Source organism: Syzygium oleosum, unplaced genomic scaffold, assembly GCF_021117445.2.
Source record: "Syzygium oleosum isolate NSW1041296 unplaced genomic scaffold, Sole_v2.1 Sole_v2.54, whole genome shotgun sequence".
NCBI lineage: Eukaryota > Viridiplantae > Streptophyta > Magnoliopsida > Myrtales > Myrtaceae > Syzygium > Syzygium oleosum.
The window spans coordinates 62,278-81,977 of record NW_026607538.1 but is presented as its reverse complement, the minus strand read 5'-3'; the positions used below and the strand labels follow the sequence as shown (position 1 = coordinate 81,977).

Here is a 19,700-nt window from a genome sequence, read left to right as displayed (position 1 = left end):
ATTTACGCATCGTGACTTGGTCTTAAGGTTGTTAAAATGTCGATTTTTCCCTAGGGATTACCGAGAGTGTTTGTTTTTCAAGAATTTCGAAGATCGAGCAAATCCATGCATGTTTCGAGTTAGTGATGATGGGTGTGATTTACGAGCTCAGAATGTGATTTACGAGCCTCAACAAAAAGATAATGAGATCTTCCAATTGTCATTTGAAAAGGTAGATGATTTTGAACTTGAACATTCATTTCAAGTTAGTGATGGTTTTTGCGATAGCGTAGAGATTAGAATTGATCCAAATCATAAAATGAATAAACACGAGTCAGAACTCGTAAATACGCATAAAGCGTAATGGAGAATAACTCTCAATTTTCTACTAATTCAATAGGATAAGCTCCGAATACAAATAGTCTAAATTTCCTAATGATTCACTAATAAAATATGATAGGAAAGCCTTTAAAAGAAGTCAATAACTTTTGATGATTTTGGTTGAAATCTTTTCTCAAAGCTAGAACTTTTGATTGATTAGGTAGATGCGATTCCAAATTTTGAGAGGATTGCAAGAGATTTGCTTTGTGATCAGATAATCCGATATTTTGAAAATTGACACACGCAAACACGAGTTGCAACTCGTGAAGCACAACAGGAGAAAAACTCACAATTTTCTATTAATTCCAAGGTTAGGCTCGCTACAAAAGAGCATCACATGAATATAAATCCCGATGATTCACTAATAAATGATAATTCGAAATCTATTCAAAAGAGAAAATAAAGTCTCTATTGTGCAGAACCTATTTACCCAAATCTGGAATGACTTTAATCGAACTAGAGGTCGACTCAGGTGGGTTCTGAAGATTGTCGCATCCGGAGATGTCGAGTTTTTGGAGATGAGAAAGGCGGGAAATACTTGCGGGCAAGCCAGAAATCCGAGTCTCGGACAAGTTCAGGATTGCCAAAGACGTCAATCTCCAAATGTCGTCGGGGATTCTCCCCTCTAAACTCCGGCACAACGAGAAATCTATCTTTTCCAGCTTCTCCAAATTCAGTATCGCTTCAGGAAACTCCTGTATGCAAGTATGCCTCATCTTGAGCACTTTCATAGCTTTCAAATCCTTGACTGATGGAGGTAACTCCCTAATTGGAGTGTCCGATAAATCCAGGAATTGCAGTGAGCTGAGCTTCCCTATTTCATCTGGAAGATTGGATAGCCTCTCGCAGTTATTCAGATCCAGCGTGTTCAGTTTCTCCAGCGATCCGATGGACTCTGGGAGGGTACTGATTTCACTGTAAGACAAATTCAGGAGTTGCAGTGACCTTAGGTTCCCTATTTCATCCGGAAGATTAGATAGCCTACTGCAGCTCTTCAGAGATAGCGTGTTCAGTTTCTCCAGCAATCCGATAGACTCCGGGAGGTTATAAATTTCACTGCCAGATAAATCCAGGAATTGTAGTGACCTGAGGTTCCCTATTGACTCCGGGAGGGTATCAATTCTATTGTTAGATAAATCCAGGAATTGCAGTGACCTGAGGTTCCCTATTGACTCCGGGAGGGTATCAATTCTATTGTTAGATAAATCCAGGAATTGCAGTGACGTGAGCTTCTCTATTCCATCTGGAAGACAAAATAGAGTCTGGCAGTTCTTCAGAGACAATTTTTTCAGTTTCTGCAGCAATCCGATGGAGTGGACGGTATGGATTCCACTGCCATCTAGGTTGAGATACTTGAGAGACTTTAAGTACCTGATCGAATCGGATATCTCAGTCAGTTTTTTACAATTACGAGTACTGAGAGTTTTGAGCTTCCTCATGGAACCTTCTTGGACATTATTAATCCGAGAAATGGAAGTTCCATCGATCACCAGCTCTTCCAATGCTGTCATGGGACCCAAATCTGGCAATTCACGGAGGAGACTGCATCCCTTCATGTTCAAAGAAGCCAACTTCTTCAGATTACAAAATGATGGATCGATAACTGCTAAGTTCGAGCAACCTTCCAGAATAAGTCTTTCCAGCTCCATTGAAGGAGGAAATTCTGGAGTGGCAGTCAATTGGACACAGTCAGTTAGTTTCAAAACTTTCAGTTTCCTTGCCTGCAAGATAAACAGGATACGAGAGTACATGTTGAGTTCCTGGGAAATACGTCGTCAAAAGAGAAATTATATGAAGATAGTAAATTCATTCCATACCTCCACAAGCACCTTCCAACCTCTCCAGTCTTTGTCAACCTGACTCCCCGACAAATCAAGAATCACCAAGTTTTGCACATTCAGATTTAGCGATTGATCGTCAAAAATCTTAGGGCACCATTGCCAATCAAGCCACCTTAAGCTCGAAAAATGATCCCCAAAGTTTCCCCCAATATCAGCCTGATCCAGCTTGAGGAACCTCAAGTTCTGTAAACCTTTGAAGTGATCACATCTAAAACAGATATTCCCTTCAGTTCCGTCACCAAACTCCAACCTGAGGGCTTCAACTTTCTCAGTACCCTGTCAATCAGGCAAAACAAAATTAACTTAAAAAAATGGAGCTGTCTTTTAGTATCACACTTGATGAATAATTGAACGAAATGGATCAATAACTTTATCAATTGGCATCTAATGAAGAAAAGATGTGGCGCAGTGCTCGCAGAAGTTACCTTCCTTCCTATTAGTACATCTAGTGCTTCTTTGTGGTTGCATAGCCTACTGCGCTTGCAAGGTACATTCTTGCTTTCATTCTTGACAATTTCCCGGCCAAAGGTCGTCAATATTCCACGCATGCATATTTCTTTATCCTCTCCGATTTCTACCAAAGACATGGCTTTAAGAGAAATAATCGCTCTAGAAGGAGAAAACTTACAGTTATTCCACATGTAATACGGGATTCTCTTGTCCTTTCCATTGATGAAGCATGCTATATCAAGAAATATCTTCTGTTCATTCTCTTCTAAGGTGTTATAGCTCTTGGAGAAGGCTGCTCGGACACTCTTATCAGGAGCTTCATTCAATGCAATCAGTGTTTCCGTCCACACTTTCCTTTTTTTCTCTTGAAACAGAGATTGACCTACATTCTCGAGCGCTAAAGGAAGCCCGTCAGTAGCAGCAACGATATTTTTTGCCAGTTCCTTGAATTCCTCAAGGGGAGAATCCGTTTCAAAAGCATGCTTACAGAATAATGTCAGAGCTTTATCTTGTTTCATCGTTCTAAGGACATAACTTTCTGCACCATTGACTTTTTTAAGGACGTCATGTCTTTGGGATGTCACAATGACCGTGCTCCCCGGGCCAAACCAATCAAGCTTTCCAACTAACGCACTGAGCTGTTTATGATCCTTCACATCGTCAAGGAGAACGAGGACCTCCTTGTTGCGAAACCTTCTTTGAATATATGCCAGAGCATTGTCATGACGATTGTAGTTTGGGGCATTTGTGTTATGGAGATCGGAAATTAGTCTGTTTTGCAAAGACACCGTGCCGTGATTTTTATTTTCTCCTTGGATCTCGTCAAGAAAGCTACAGGCATCATACAGATGATGAAGTCGATTATAAACACATTTAGCCAGGACCGTCTTACCCACCCCGGGGATGCCATATATTCCTAAAACCTTCACACTTGTGTCCCCAATTTTAACCCATTGCCCATTGCGGTAGTCAAACTTCAGCTTTGACATTATTTCTTGCACATGAGGATCGATTCCAACTAATTGTTCCGGCACAATTAGGTCTTTCTTCTCCAGCTTCTGCTGAACTTGGCGGACAATTTGCTTTGTGACTTCGACATGATTCCTGCCAAAATGTTCATGGAATAAAAAGGACATGGAAGAGGAGGATTGAAAGCGGAAGAAAACCTATTTATGCATGATGCTGCCATTGTCGTTGTTATGATAACGATTATGTACTTGGATATGATTTAAACATAGTTGATCTTAACGCAAAAGTAAGCAAGATACATGAGAAAAGTAATCTCAGGCCAGAGCGTGTCATGGAAATTACACTCCAATTTCTTCGTGGAGATGGTGTCCCTTCAAGTTTCCGATGCAACCGAGAATAGACATGTAGTGGCTAATGAACTCGGCATCTCTGCCGCGCTTCCTGTGCTCAGCAAAGGCCCCCTCGAAAGGGCCCCTGCAGTTGCTTACATCCGACGGTTTGACATAGTAGAAGACGGGGATGATGATGTGATTCTTGTTCTTCTTGCACTCCACCATTCGCTCCAATTCCATTAGGCAGCTCTTGCTGGACGCAAACTCCTTGGAGATGACGGGTATTGATATCTTGGACTGCAGGATCGCCCCCATCAACTGGGGGTGGATTTCTTTGCCACTCTCCAGCTCTTTGTCATCCCTAAAGACGCAAATCCCAACATCAGTCAACATGGAGTAGAGGAAACCCGCGAAGTCCCTGCGAGTGTCCGGCCCTCTAAAACTCAGGAACACTTCATAATTTGGCTGCCCAGACATCGATGAGGAATGATCGGCAACGTGCAGCACAGCAGATCTTGATAAAACGTATGAAGGAGCTCCGTCACTACGTACCCGCGCGCACTTTGGACGGACAATCGTCCCACTAATGGACCAGAGTTGATTTGGTTGTTGGTGAGCAAATCGACTGTTGACCGGTCGGTGGCAGTGGCACTTGATTCACTTTTGGTTGGTTCTGCTTTTAGTTTTTTTTTTTTTTTTCAAATGATGAAACTATTTCTGAAAGAAGAACAATAAAGTCCAAAAGCCTATTCTTTGTCTAGGCAAAATTTCAAATAAAAACTCGAAGAGAAAAAATGACTTAAAATAAATATTGTCTTAAATAAGGATTTGAGGTAGTTAACTTAGAACCCGAATTTTAGGCTCTGTAACAGCCCGAATTTCGACGAAATTCCGGGATCAATAAAATTGACAATATTTCGCATTTCATTTTAGTAAGTCTCGCCCAGAGCTGATCACTTTCGGGATACTAACCAAAAGGGTACGGCTAACTAGGAAAATGGTACGTGGACCAAGGGCCCGATCACGAGCCAAGTACCGATCTTGAGAAACGATGAGGGAATATTTTGGGCCAACGTGGGCCGATCTTAGGAAAAGTGACGGGTTTGGTCTGGCCAAGGCCAACGATGTACAAACGGATCGCGGGTGAGTCCGCAGGTCCGAGAGTACACGTGGCCAACCGGCCCCGAGCTTGAACCGAACGATCGTGACCTTTGGAACTAATGATAATTCCTCTCATTCTTTGAGTGATCGGGACCGTCATGACTCCGGATAACTCTAGGTCGATACGCGTAAACCCTAAACAAATTGCCTGTTAGTGAGAGACCCGAAATTGAAAGTTTAGCGAGCTTTGTTCACGGAATTGGACCCGGATTTCGAGGTCGATTTTCGAAGGCTTAAGAGATTATTTTGGGGAATCTGACATCATATTACGCTGGCCACACACGTTTGGGGTTAGTACAAGTGAAAATTGGAATTTCGGTCCGGGGGTAAGAAATTACGATTTTGCCCCTGGGCTATTTTTGTTCCGAATTTTTTTAGGATAATTTGGGATAATTATGGATAATTACCAGCTGCATTTTTTTGAAAACCATTGACCCTTTTGCCCCTCCCTTTTTGGATAAGAATGCATAGGAACCATTTGATTAAGGGCATTTTAGTCCTTTTTGTCAAATTTTGACACATGGCACCCTAGCCCTATAATTTGACTAAGTTGGACTGAAATTTCTCTCTCCTCACTCACCCTCCACGACCAGACCAGCCTTTAGCAGATTTTCTCTCCATTTTTCCCACACTTTCTCTCATTTTCTCTCAAATTTTCCCTCATTTTCTCTTTCGCCGGAGCTTCGCCGGAGCACACCGCCGACCGCCGTGCCTCGCCGTCGACCCTCTTGGTCCCCAGCCTCAGCTCAGCCTCGGTTCTGTCCATTTCTCTCTCCCTTCCCCCCTCTTTTTCTCTCTTTTTCTCATTTTCCATTCCGTGAACAGTACCGCCGGAGCTTCGCCGGAGCTCCGATCGCCGTTCCGTTGACACCCGGCCGTTCAGCATGTCCATACGTCGCCGTTCAGCCCGTCCGTACAGTGACCGTACGGTTACTGTTCACGCGCCCCGTACGGTCACTGTTCATCCAGACCGTACGGCGCGTCTCGGCCGTCACCGGCACCTCGCCGGCCACCGTTCCCAGCCGTCCGTACAAGTGTCCGTGCGTGTGGTACTGTTCACGCCGTCCGTACGGGGCGCTGTTCACCCGCCCGTACACCGTCGCCGGGAATTCGCCGCCGGTTGCACTGTTCACCAGTGATCGGCCGCCATTCCCCGTCGTCGTGACCCTTGATTGAGTGAGTAAAATTCCTAAACCCGGATTAGGACTGACAGTGCATTTTTCTGGACTAGTTTAGGGATGTTAGTACTGGCAGTGAAAAATATTGTGTACCGATCGATAGGAATTATTATCGGGAAAATTGTGGTGAATCATTGAGGATTCATTGGGGAGAGTAATTAGGTTAAATGACCAATTTAGGAGCCCATTGGAAAATTACCGGGTATGTCCGGGTTGACTGGTGGTACGTAATTTGTACTTAAGTGTGATTAATTGTGTACTGCCATGTCGCTTGTTGTGTGGCTGATTATTGTGGTGTGCGATTGGCCACTGTTTGGCTTGCAATTACTTATTGATTTGTGAATCGCATGTTAGGCCACACGGTATTAATTGGGCCAATTGAGCACGTGTTGTGATATTGAGTGTTTGAATTATGTTGGTGCTCGTGGTGCATTACATTGCATAACATGGACACGCATTGTGTATGCCAAGAGTGAGGCATGTGATGAAGTTGTGCGAGAATGCGTGTCTCGCCATGAGCATGTGATCACCTAAAATACCCCGGCGTTTCTGGCCGGGTTCGAATAATAATGAGTTGTGTGATCACCTAAGGGCCTTCGGGTCGTGACCTTCGGGTCGATACCGTCCTCATGCACTTTGAAGCAGGACGATGCCCGGTACATCCGGAAGGCGACCATCCTCATGCACTTTGAAGCAGGCTCTGGTTCGCAAGGAGAACAGTGTTGCGCCTCATGCACTTTGAAGCAGGCTAGAGACACTAGGCCAGATCGGTTGCTGCGCCTCATGCACTTTGAAGCAGGCTAGTCGCACCGGGCCGTGAAAAATTAATGACTCGAGTCGTAATAATAATGAATTAGGCAAGTGTGCCAGTGTGGGCCAGTGGGCCGGAGAAATGCGCATGACATGTCGACGACATTTGCATGCATGAACATGCATAGACTGGCATACGAAGGTGTGAGAATCAGTGCATGAGCATGTGATTGGCATACGGGTGATCATGTGTGCCACGTATGTGCCGTGATTATTATATGTTGATCCGTCTAACTTGCAGGGTCTGAGAATGGTTTGATTATTGTCGTGTTGTGATTATAAATATTTGTTTCCGGTCAGGAGATTGCATGCTAGCCTAGCCTAGGTTTAGGGGTTGAACTCACTGAGATTTATCTTATGGTTGTGTAAACCGAAACATTTCAGACCCCCAGCCGTAGGATGCCGAGGACACCACCTCTTTTTGGGATACCGCATCATATCCAGCGGTCGTCTAGCGTACATCCCTGTGGAGACGGAGCAGCCTATGTGAGATATTACTTGGTTTTGTTGTGAACGTGGGGGAGGATTACTACCACACCCAGGAGTACGTGGCTTGGTATTATAGGGGGGGCTGACGGCGTGACCGGACCCCCACTTTTGATCGAGTAGCTGCTGGTGTGTGCTTTTCACTATCGTTGTATAGTTGAAGGTTGTAAAAAGTTTTCTATGGCAATGCCAGTGTATATATATTTTCAGAGTTGTTTGATTGCTGGTTGTTCTACCTTGGTCTCATGTGTTTATTTGTACGGGTGTATATATATATATACGTGCTTCCGTATGCGATTGATCTCTGATTGGGTGTTGGGTTGGCGACGTTTCCTGGGAACGTTGCACCATAATCGACCATGACGGGATGTTGCGTTCCAGTGGGGTACGGGGCGTGACAGGCTCCATTCGTTTCGCATAAAACAATTTTTTGGAAAATGTTTTTTGAATTTTTCGAGGTTCAGTTCACGGAAAATAAACTATTCAAGGAAAATATTTTTCCTCAATGAAAAAAAAACACCAGTGAGGAAAATGTTTTCCTCTTTCGAAGAGAAAAAAATATTTTTCCCTCTTTCTTCTTCTACCATTCATTTTAATTATTTTATTTTAATTTTCTTTTCTTCTTTTATTAAAATTCTAATTTTTAATTATCTTTTTTACTTTTCTTTTCTTTTCTTTTTTTGACTTTCTTCTCTGCCAAGTCGCCGGCCACGACGAAGGCCGGCGACTGGCCGCAGACGAGCTTAAGCCTTGCCACAAACCAGCAAGGCTCGAGTGTCGCCAAAGAGCTGCCTCGCGAGTCCATGGCTTGGAATAGTCTTTTTTTTGTTGTTTTCATCGGTTCAAGCAAAAAATTTTCCGCACCATTGATGTTTCTAAGGATGACCCTGCTCCCCGGGCGAATCCACTCAAGCTTTCCGACTAATGCGCTGGGCCAATCCGTTCAAGCTTCCTTTTTTTTATTATTAATATGAGGGAAAATCTAAACCGGATATCTATAATAAATTTATCTCAAATTAATTATTTCGCCGCAAAAAAACATCAAACTGATATAACTGTGACAAAATTACTCTCCGTTATTTTTCGCTAAATTTTATCGTCAAATTGCTGAGTTTGATGACACATGGTAATTGACGGGTGTACCAGTTTAGGGTTTTACCCTCCGTTTGTCACAAGTGTACTAGTTTGTGATTTTCGTGGTATTAATCCAATTTACGAAAACTGACGGATGGTAAATCTGTTAGAAATATACCATTTTGGGGTTTTTGGTGGTCAAAAAATTAGTTATAAGTAAATTTGTCATAGGTGTATCGGTTTTGGATTTTCGATGGTCAAAAAATTAGTTTTAGGTAAATTTATTACAAATATACCAGTTTGGGATTTTTTATAGCATTGTCCCATTTTTTTCTGACTAATTGAGTGTCGCAAATCGTGCTTAAGCTTTGAGGGGCTTGGCCATTCGACTATGGTGGCTACCGACCAAAAAAATAAGAGAATATGGTGGCTGAGGGATTTTTTTTAAATTTTTTTTATTCTTATCCATTTTCTTATATCAACTTTTTCTTTTTTAAAATTTATTTATCATTTATTATTTATCTTTTTTCTTTTAAAGTTTTAGTTTTTTTTTTTCTGATGTGGCATTTGGCGGGCGCTCCATCGATGCCATGGGTCTTAAAAAAATAAAAAGTCATGTCATCATTTTCCATAAAGTAAAATTAGGTAGAATTAACGGAGGGATTTGATCACACCAAATTTCATAAAATTTAAACCTTGATTGCGGTTTTTATAAGTTTAGGACTCATATGTATTTTCGTGACAAATTTGAGAGTGTTTGATATACTTATCTCTATTTTTTATTACACGGAAGGAGCAATGTTTAAGAAAAGGCCAATTTACGCATCATGACTTGGTCTTAAGGTTTTTAAAATGTCGATTTTGCTCTAGGGATTACGAAGAATATTTGCTTGATCGTCAAAATCAAAGGTATGTACAGCTAGAAAAGAGCAGCGGTGATTATACAAGGCTTGTTTTTCGAGAATTTTGAAGATCATGCAAATCCATGCATGTTTCAACTGAGAAAAACTCACAATTTTTTATTAATTCAAAGGTTAAGCTCGTTACAAAAGAGAACCACACGAATATAAATCCTGATGATTCACTAATAAATAGTAATTAGAAAGCTATTCGAAAAAGTAAATAAAAATCCCTATTGTCCAGAACCTAATTACTCGAATCTCCAAGAACATTAATCAAGATAGAGGGCAACTTGGGTAGGCTCTCAAGATTGTCGCATTTGGAAATGTCGAGTTCCCGGAGATGAGAAAGGCGGGAAATACTTGGAGGTAGGCCAGAAATCCGTGTGTGGGACAGTTTCAGGATTGCCAAAGACGACAATCTCCAAATGTCGTCGGGGATCCTCCCCTCTAAACTCCGGCAAAATGAGAAATCTATCTCTTCCAGCTTCCCCAAATTCAGTATCGCTTCAGGAAACTCCTCCATGAAAGTAAACCTCATCCTAAGCACTTTCATATCTTTCAAATCCTTGACCGATGGAGGTAACTCGCCAATTAGAGTGTCCGATAAATCCAGGAATTGCAGTGACCTGAGCTTCCCTATTCCGTCTGGAAGATTATATAGACTCCGGCAATTGTTCAGAGACAGTTTTTTAAGTTGCTCCAGCGATTCGATGGACTCCGGGAGGGTACAGATTCCAGAGCCATCTAGAGCGAGATTTTTGAGAGACTTTAAGTACCCGATCGAACGGGATATCTGAGTCAGGCTTTTACAATCGCGAGCACAGAGGGTTTTGAGCTTCCCCATGGAATCTTCTCGGAAATCAATCCGAGAAACGAAAGTTCCATCGATCACCAGCTCTTTCAAGTCTCTCATGGGACCCAAATCTTGCAATTCACGAAGAAAACAGCACTGCTTCATATTCAAAGAAACCAACTTCGTCAGATTACGAAATGATGGATGGATAACTGCTAAATTAGAGCAACCTTCCAGAATAAGTCTTTCCAGCTCCATTGAAGCAGGAAATTTTGGAGTGGCAACCAATCGGACACAACCTGTTAGTTTCAAAACTTTCAGTTTCCTTGCCTGCAAGACAAATAGGATATGAAACAGTACTTGTTTAGTTCCGGTGAAATACGTTGTCAAACGAAAAATTGCATGAAGACAGTGAATTCATTCCATACCTCCACGAGCACTTTCCAACCTCCCCAGTCTGTGTCAACCTGACTCCGAGACAAATCAAGAATCACCAAGTTTTGCACATTCAGATTTAGCGATTGATCGTCAAAAATCTTTGGGCACACTTGCCAATCAAGCAGATTTAGCGATTGATCGTCAAAAATCTTTGGGCACCCTTGCCAATCAAGCCACCTTAAATTCGAAAGACGATCCTTTAAGTTTCCCTGGATATCAGCCCGATCCAGCTTGAGGAACCTCAAGTTCTGTAAACCATCAAATTGATCACATTCAAAACTGATATTCCCTTCGGATCTGTCAGCAAACTCGAGCCCGAGGGCTTGGACTTTCTCAGTACCCTGTCAATGAAGCAAAACAAAATTAATTTAAAAAGATGGAGCTGTCTTTTAGCATCACACTTGATGAATAATTGAACGGAAAGGATCAATAACAGTATCAATTGGCATATAAAGAAGAAAAGATGTGACACAGTGCTCGCGAAGTTACCTTCCTTCCTTTTAGTACATCCAGTGCTTCTTCGTGGTCGCACAGCCTACTGCGCTTGAAAGGTTCATACCGGTTTTCATTCTTGACAATTTCCTGGCCAAACTTCTTCAGTATTTCATGCATGAGTAATTCTTTGTCCTCTCCGATTTCTATCAAAGACCTGGCATGAAGAGCTCGAATTGATCTAGAAGGAGAATACTTACAGTCATCCCACATGTAATAGGGGATTCTCTTGTCCATTCCAATGAAGAAGCATGCTATATCAAGAAATATCTGCCGTTCATTCTCATCTAGGTTGGAATAGGTCTTCTCCAAGGCTGCTTGAACTCTCTTATGAGGAGCTACTTCCAATGCAGTCAATGTTTCCCTCCACGCTTTCTTCGATTTCACAAGAAACAGAGATGAACCTGCCACAGTGAGCGCTAAAGGAAGCCCGCCAGTTGCAGCAACGATATCTTTTGACAGATTCTCGAATTCCTCATGGGGAGAATCCGTTCCAAAAGCATGCCAACAGAATAATTTCAGAGCATCGTCTTGCTTCATCGGTCCAAGGACATAACTTTCCGCACCATTGACGTTTCCAAGGACGTCTTGTCTTTGGGATGTCAGAATGACCTTGCTCCCTGGGCCAAGCCAATCAAGCTTTCCGACTAAAGTGCTTAGCTGTTCCTCACCATTAACATCATCAAGGAGAAGGAGGACCTTCACGGTGCAAAACCTGTTCTGAATATATATCAGAGCTTTGTCAGAACAATCAAACTTTGGGCCATTTCCTTTATGGAGGTCAGAAATCAGTCTGTCTTGCACAGACAGGACGCCGTGATGTTCAATTTCTTTTTGGATCTCCCCAAGAAAGCTACAGGCATCGAACAGATGATAAAGTTGATTATAAACATATTTGGCCAGGACCGTCTTACCCACCCCGGGGATCCCATATATTCCTAACACCTTTTTATTTGTGTCCCCAATTTCAACCGCTTGCCCATTGCGGTAGTCAACCTCCAGCTTTGCCATTATGCCTTGCACATGAGGATCGACTCCCACTAATCGTTTCAACACGATTGGTTCCTCGTCCTTCAGCTTCTGCGGAACTGCGCTTCCAATTTGCTTTATGAGCTTGCCATCAGACCTGCCAAATGTAATTGGAAAAAAAAAAAGGACAGGTAAGAGAAGGATTTAAAGCAGAAGAAAAACTATTTGTGCGAAATGCAGCCGTTGTCATAGTTAGAATAACGAATATGTAAATGGATATGATTTAAATCTAGTTAATCTCAACGCAAAAGTAGGCAAGATACATGAGAAAAGTAATCTCAGACCAGAGCGTGTCATAGAATTCGAAAATTTGTCACAACTCATAAATAGACAGGAAGCGCAATAGAAACAAATTATTGATTTTCTATTAATTCAAAGTATAAGCTCATTAGAAAAGAGAATAATACGAACATCAATAGTCTTAAAATTCTTATGATTCACTAATAAAAGATGATTAGAAAGCAATTCAGAAAAAGTAGATAAAATCTCTTAAGCACGCACCCCAAGACATTGATCAAACTAGAGGGCAGCTCGGGTAGGCTCTGAAGATTGGAGCACCTGAAGATGTGGAGTTCCCGGAGACGAGAAAGTTTGGACATACTTGGAGGTAGGCCAGAAATCTGAGTGGCGGACAGCTTTAGGATTGCCAAAGACGACAATCTCCAAATGTCGAAGTGGATTTCCCCCCCTAATCTCTGGCATAATGAGAAATCTATCTCTTCAAGCTTCTCCAAATTCAGTATAGGTTCAGGAAACTCCTGTATGAAAGTACCCCTCATCTTAAGCACTTTCATAGCTTTCAAACCCTTCACTGACGCTGGTAACTCCTGAATCACAGTGTCAGATAAATCCAGAAATTGGAGTGACCTGAGCTGTCCTATTCCATTTGGAAGATCAGATAGCCTCTGGCAGTTCTTCAGAGACAGTGTTCTCAGTTCCTCCAGCGATCCGATGGCCTCAGGGAGAGTATGGATTCCAGAGCCATCTAGAGCGAGATATTTGAGAGACTTTAAGTACCCGATCGAATGGGATATCTGAGTCAGGCTTTTACAATCGCGAGCACTGAGGGTTTTGAGCTTCCCCATGGAACCTTCTCGGAAATCAATCCAAGAAACGGAAGTTCCATCAATCACCAGCTCTTTCAAGTCTCTCATGGGACTCAAATCTGGCAATTCACGAAGGAGACTACATTGCTTCATATTCAAAGAAACCAACTTCATCATATTACCAAATGATGGATCGATAACTGCTAAATTAGAGCAACCTTCCAGAATAAGTCTTTCCAGCTCCATTGAAGCAGGAAATTCTGGAGTGACAGTCAATTGGACACAACCAGTTAGTTTTAAAACTTTCAGTTTCCTTGCCTGCAAGACAAATAGGACATGATAGTGAATGTTTTATTCCTGAGAAAAACGTGGTCCAAAAGATAAAATGTATGAAGATAGTGAATTCATTCCATACCTGCACAAGCAGCTCCCAACCTCTCCAGTCTCCGTGAACCTCACTCCCCGACAAATCAAGAATCACCAGGTTTTGCCAAGTCAGAATTAAATGGTCGTCAAAAACCTTAGGGCACCCTTGCCAATCAAGCCACCTTAAGCTTGAAAGACGATCCCCAAAGTTTCCACGAATATCAGCCCGATCCAGCTTGAGGAACCTCAAGTTCTGTAAACCATCAAATTGATCACATTCAAAACTGATATTCCCTTTAAATCCGTCACCAAACTCGAGCCCGAGGGCTTGGACTTTCTCAGTACCCTGTCAATGAAGCAAAACAAAATTAATTTAAAAAGATGGAGCTGTCTTTTAGCATCACACTTGATGAATAATTGAACGAAAAGGATCAATAACAGTATCAATTGGCCACTAAAGAAGAGAAGATGTGGCACAGTGCTCGCAGAAGTTACCTTCCTTCTTTTTAGTACATGCAGTGCTTCTTCGTGATCGCACAGCCTACTGCGCTTAGAAGGTTCATACCGGTTTTCATTCTTGACAATTTCCCGGCCAAACTTCTTCAGTATATCATGCATGAGTAGTTCTTTATCCTCTCCAATTTGTACTAAAGACCTTGCATGAAGAGCTCGAATCGCTCTAGAAGGAGAATACTTACAGTCATCCCACATGTAATAGGGGATTCTCTTGTCCATTCCAATGAAGAAGCATGCTATATCAAGAAATATCTGCCGTTGAAACATATCAAGATTGGTGTAGCTCTTCTCCAACACTGCTTGGACTAACTTATGAGGAGCTACTTCCAATGCAGTCAATGTTTCCATCCATGCTTTCTTTGATTTTACAAGAAACAGAGATGAACCTGTCACCTCGAGCGCTAAAGGAAGCCAGCCAGTAGCAGCAACGATATCTGTTGACAGTTTCTCGAACTCCTGATGGGGTGAATCTGTTCCAAAAGCATGCCTACAAAACAATTTCAGAGCTTCATCTTGTTTCATTGGTTCAAGGATAAAACTTTCCGCACCATCGATGTTTCTAAGGACGTCTTGTGTTTGGGATGTTAGAATGACCCTGCTCCCCGGGCTAAGCCCATCAAGTTCTCCGACTAATGCACTGAACTGTTCATTATTATATATATCATCAAGGAGAACAAGAACCTTCATGGTGCGAAATTTTTTCCGAATATGAGACAGAGCTTCCTCAGAACGATCAAACTTCTTGGCATTGCCTTCATCAAGGTCAGAAATTAGTCTGTTTTGCACAGACACGATGCCGTGACAATTAATTTTGTCTTGGATCTCCCCAAGAAAGCTACAGGCATCCACCAGATGATGAAGTTGATTATAAACATATTTGGCCAGAACCGTCTTACCCACCCCGGGGATGCCATATATTCCTAAAACCTTCACACTTGTGTCCCCAATTTGAACCGCTTGCCCATTGCGGTAGTCAACCTTCAGCTTTGCCATTATGCCTTGCACATGAGAGTCGACTCCAACTAATTGTTCCGGCACAATTAGGTCCTTCTTCTCCAGCTTCTGCTGAACTTGGCGGACAATTTGCTTTATGACTTCGCCATGATTCCTGCCAAAATGTAAATGGAATAAAAATGACATGGAAGAGGAGAATTGAAAGCGGAAGAAAACCTATTTATGCATGATGCTGCCATTGTCATTCTTCTAATAACGTATATGTAATTGGATATGATTTACACCTAGTTAATTTTAACGCAAAAGTAGGCAAGATATATGAGAAAAGTAATCTCAGGCCAGAGCGGGTCATGGAAATTACTCATCACTTTTTTCGCTGAGATAATGTCCCTTCAAGTCTCCAATCCGACGGAGAGCGCGCTTCTGGAGCTCATCCAAGGCCCTCTCAAAAGGGCCGCTGCAGTTGCATACATCCGACGGGTAGACATAGTAAAAGATGGGGATGATGATGCCATTCTTATTGTCCATGCACTCCACCATTTGCTCCAATTCCATGAGACAGCTCTTGCTGGACGCGTACTCCTTGGAGATGATGGGTATTGATATCTTGGATTGCCTAATCGCCTGGATCAGCTGGGGGTAGATTATTTTGCCTCTCTCCAGCTCTTCCTCGTTCCTAAAGACGCTAATCCCAACATCAATCAACATGGTGTACAGGAAATCCGCGAAGCCCCTGCGCATGTCTGCCCCTCTGAAACTCAGGAACACTTCGTAGGGTGGCTGTCCAGACAATGATGAGGAATGATCGGTAACCTGACTAATGTCCATTGTGCTTTCTTTTTTTTGGTCGGAAATGTCCATTGTTTGTGTCGCAGATCTTGAGGAAACGTCCGAAGGAGCTCCGTCACTCCGCGCGTACTTTGAATGGACAATCCTCACACTTATAGAACAGAGTGGGTTTGGTTTTTGGTGAGCAATCGACCGTTGACTGGTCGGTGGCGGTGGCACTCGATGATCTTCACTGCTCTGTCTCCGGATTAGTTTTTGAACATTTGTTTGGCTCTTTTTATTTCACTTGTTTTTTTTTTCCAAATGACGAAACTATTTATGAAAAAAAGAACAATAAAGTCCAAAAACCTATTCATTTTTTTATTTGTGAGAACAAAGAAGACAACACCTATTGATGATACGATAATAGCAATTACTCTATCCATAGTCTACTATCTTCATGCTTCAAAGGAAGGAGTCCACGACCTACAATTTTAACAAAGCATTTACAGTCCACCAATGGAGCCAAGCACCATTTGAACCAATAGATTGTCATGCACATGCCAATTGAATTACACAATATCTACAAGCTTGCATCATAAAAACTTCTTAAGGAAAGTGATTGCCCTATATACGGAACCAAAAGCATAAGCAGCAATATGATGGATGACAGCACACAAGTGCCTTATATGCGCCAACGATCGTGACGTTTGGCCTTTCGAATGCTCCAGGTACTTTTGTGCGCCTAATGAATAAAATACGCAGACTTTTCATTGGGAGATTTGTTATTGTACATTTCGACAATACTCTTATTCGCGATAAGGATAAGGAAGAACACTGGAAAATTACCAAAAATATTGTAAACCTATTGTAATTGTATCAATTTAATCCTAAACTTTTTTTCATTAATTGAATCATATACCTTTTGCATTTGTGTCAATTCAATCCATTCGCCCAATTTTGGACGAAATTATTGACATGGACATCGCCCATCCTACGTGGCACAACCGACATTGATGTGAATAATTTTTAATAATATTTAAATATTTTTCGATTTTTTTGTTTATTTTTTATTTTCTTTCTCCTTCTTGTTTTTTCTTCCCTTCTTCCTCCTTCCTCTAGCCTATCGTCGGACCTTGGTGACTGGCTAAAGGCAAGGACTGGTGAGGGCAAGTCTCGTCCGCCCGTGGTGAGGCTCGACCTCGCCATTACTAGGTAAGGTTGGCCTCACCAGTGGCCAGCAAGGTCAACCTTGCCGGCCTTTGCCTCTGGCCGGTCGCCGAAGTCCTATGGCCAACTAGAGGAAGGAGGAAGAAGGTACGGATAAAAAAAAGAAAGAGAAAGAAAGGGAAAAATAAAAGAAAATTAAAAAACTATTAATATATTATTAAAATTGTCCACGTAGTGTCGGCTGTGCCACGTTGGACGGCCAGTGTCCATGTCAACGATTTCTGATCAAAATTGATCGAATAGATTGAATTGACACAAATGCAAGCTTTAGGACTCAATTGGTAAAATAAAGGTTTATGATTGAATTGACACAATTGCAATAGGTTTAAAACTTTTTTGGTAATTTTCCCGGAAGAACACATGACATCTCCTATTCATATCACGAGATTCGAGAGAGCAAAAATTATTTGCTATGTCACTTCTTGGCTGACGAGGTGATTTTCCTTGGATATGTGATGAGCTTAGGAATAGAGATGGATCCTAGTAAATTGAAGCTATCATTTCATAGCGAAAGCTGCAAACTCTTCGTGAGATTCGAAGCTTCATGGCGTCGCTTCTTTCTAGAAGAAATTCATAAAGAATTTCAGTTCCATTGCTGCATTAATTACTGAATGCTTACAAAGAGAGAGGCTTCAGCGAGGCGCAAAAGAGTTTTGAGCTCCTAAAGAACAAAATCGTTGAGGCTCTAGCGTCAACGCTACCAAACTTTGATTTGGTTTTTGAGGTTCACTGCGATGCTTCAAATGATGGCATCGGTGTTGTGCTCAGTCAAGAAGTCCGTCACATTGTCTTTTTCAGATGGAGTCACTATTTGCTAATAAAATAATGTGTTCTGGACTCTGACCATGAGGCACATAAGCACCTGAACTCTCAACAGAAGCTTAATCGCTGACATGCCGCTTGGAGTGAATTTCCACAATCTTTTCTGTTTCTCCCCAAACATAAATCTAGCGATCTGGCGCTTAAAATCGAGTCAAGGATGCTTTAAGCCACCGACATACGCTCCTCTCTACTATGCAAATCAAGGTTGTTGGATTTGAAGCAGTAAAAAGATATGTATGAAGTCCAGATTTTGAAAGTCCAACTCCTCAAATTTCACATTGCGCAGTTTCACCGTCAGTGGCGTGTTTTGCAACGTTCATTGCATCAAGCTATTACTTTTTAAGCCCATGATGGTGGACTAGCGGGTCATTTTGGTCCCGAGAAGACTTGGGCGCTTGCTAGAGAGAACTTTCATCGGCCAAAAATGGAAAATGATATATGGCGGCATATCGAGTGATACAAAATTTGCCAAATTGCAAAAGCTGGAGGCCAAAACATTGGTTTATGCTTGCCGTTACCTATTCCACTGGGGCCTTGGGAAGATATGAGTATGGACTTTGTCCTGAGTTTGCCAAAGACTCAACGCAACAGGGATTTGTACCATATAGTAAGAATCTTGATGCATCACATATCGTTGAGCTTTTATTTATAAAATTCGACGCCTACATGGTATTCCAAAGACAATAACTTCTTATCATGACATCAACTTTATGAGTTACTTTTCTACATTATGGCAAAAAATTGGGACTCAACTTCAATTTCGTTCCGCTAGTCTTCCTGGTACTGATGGACAAACAGGCTGTTAGCAGACCCTTGGGCAATTAATTAAGAAGCTTTATTGGAAAACATGTTAAATAGTGGGATTTGTTATCAGCTCAAGCTGAGTTTGCCCTTTATAATTAGGTGAGTCAAACTACCCGGAAAAAGCCCATTTGAAGTTGTGTTCGGAAAGCAACATTTAAGTCCTCTTGATCTTATAACATCTCCCACAAAGCGTCAATTTAGTGGAGACGCTGAAGAAAGGGCCTAAGGAAATCAAACAGTTATATGAGAAAGAAAAGAAAAGAATTTCAGAGAAAATCGACAAGTATTGCCGTCAAGGAAGCTAATCTTATGTTTTCAATTTTCACCGGGTTGTCATGGAAAGTTATCTCCTTGAGGGGATGGTCCTTCTCAAATTTTGGAGTGAACCAAGGATATTGGCTAGAACATTGAACTTCCTGGAGGGCATGGTGTTTCTGGTACATTCAATGTTGCTGATCTATGACCATATCATGAAAACCAAGAGCTTGATGAAGATTGGCCTCAAGGACAGTATACTCCAACGAAGGAAAATGACATGGGTAATATTTTGGAGATCTCAAGATTATCTCTTTCTATTAGAATATTAGGAATGATAAATATTTTCCTGATTCTCAATTTATTTTTTGGATTTCTAAGGATTATTTTATTTAGATTAGGAATTTAATAACATTTTTGCTTATTTGAAATTCATATTTTTGATGTTATATTTTCTTTTCTTAAGTGTCACGCCCCGAACCCCCATCGAGCTCGCGACATCCCCTGCTGCGGTCGAATAGTTGCGACGTCCTAGGAACGTCGCCGACCCAACCCAAACATCAGAGCCACATGCGGAAGCGAATATAAAAACCCCCGGACTAAAATGACGACGACGGGTTAGAC

The 19,700-nt window shown here is 41.9% G+C and overlaps 1 protein-coding gene and 1 pseudogene across 1 annotated transcript in view; both read right to left on the bottom strand.

The window, feature by feature from the left end:
- LOC115693832 (disease resistance protein RUN1-like) overlaps window positions 1-16,095 on the bottom strand; it is a 28,667-nt gene extending 12,572 nt beyond the window's left edge. Inside the window, exons 1-6 of the mRNA XM_056307471.1 lie at window positions 15,559-16,095; window positions 14,223-15,351; window positions 13,777-14,073; window positions 12,817-13,679; window positions 11,284-12,412; window positions 2,178-2,477 (exon numbers count right to left, since the gene is read on the bottom strand). Coding sequence (XP_056163446.1) covers window positions 2,178-2,477; window positions 11,284-12,412; window positions 12,817-13,679; window positions 13,777-14,073; window positions 14,223-15,351; window positions 15,559-16,058 — 4,218 coding nt within the window. The 5' untranslated portion in view covers window positions 16,059-16,095. The remainder of the gene's footprint in view (window positions 1-2,177; window positions 2,478-11,283; window positions 12,413-12,816; window positions 13,680-13,776; window positions 14,074-14,222; window positions 15,352-15,558) is intronic.
- Window positions 2,486-3,853, bottom strand: LOC130136900 (disease resistance protein L6-like; annotated as a pseudogene).
- Window positions 16,096-19,700: the final 3,605 nt, after the last annotated feature.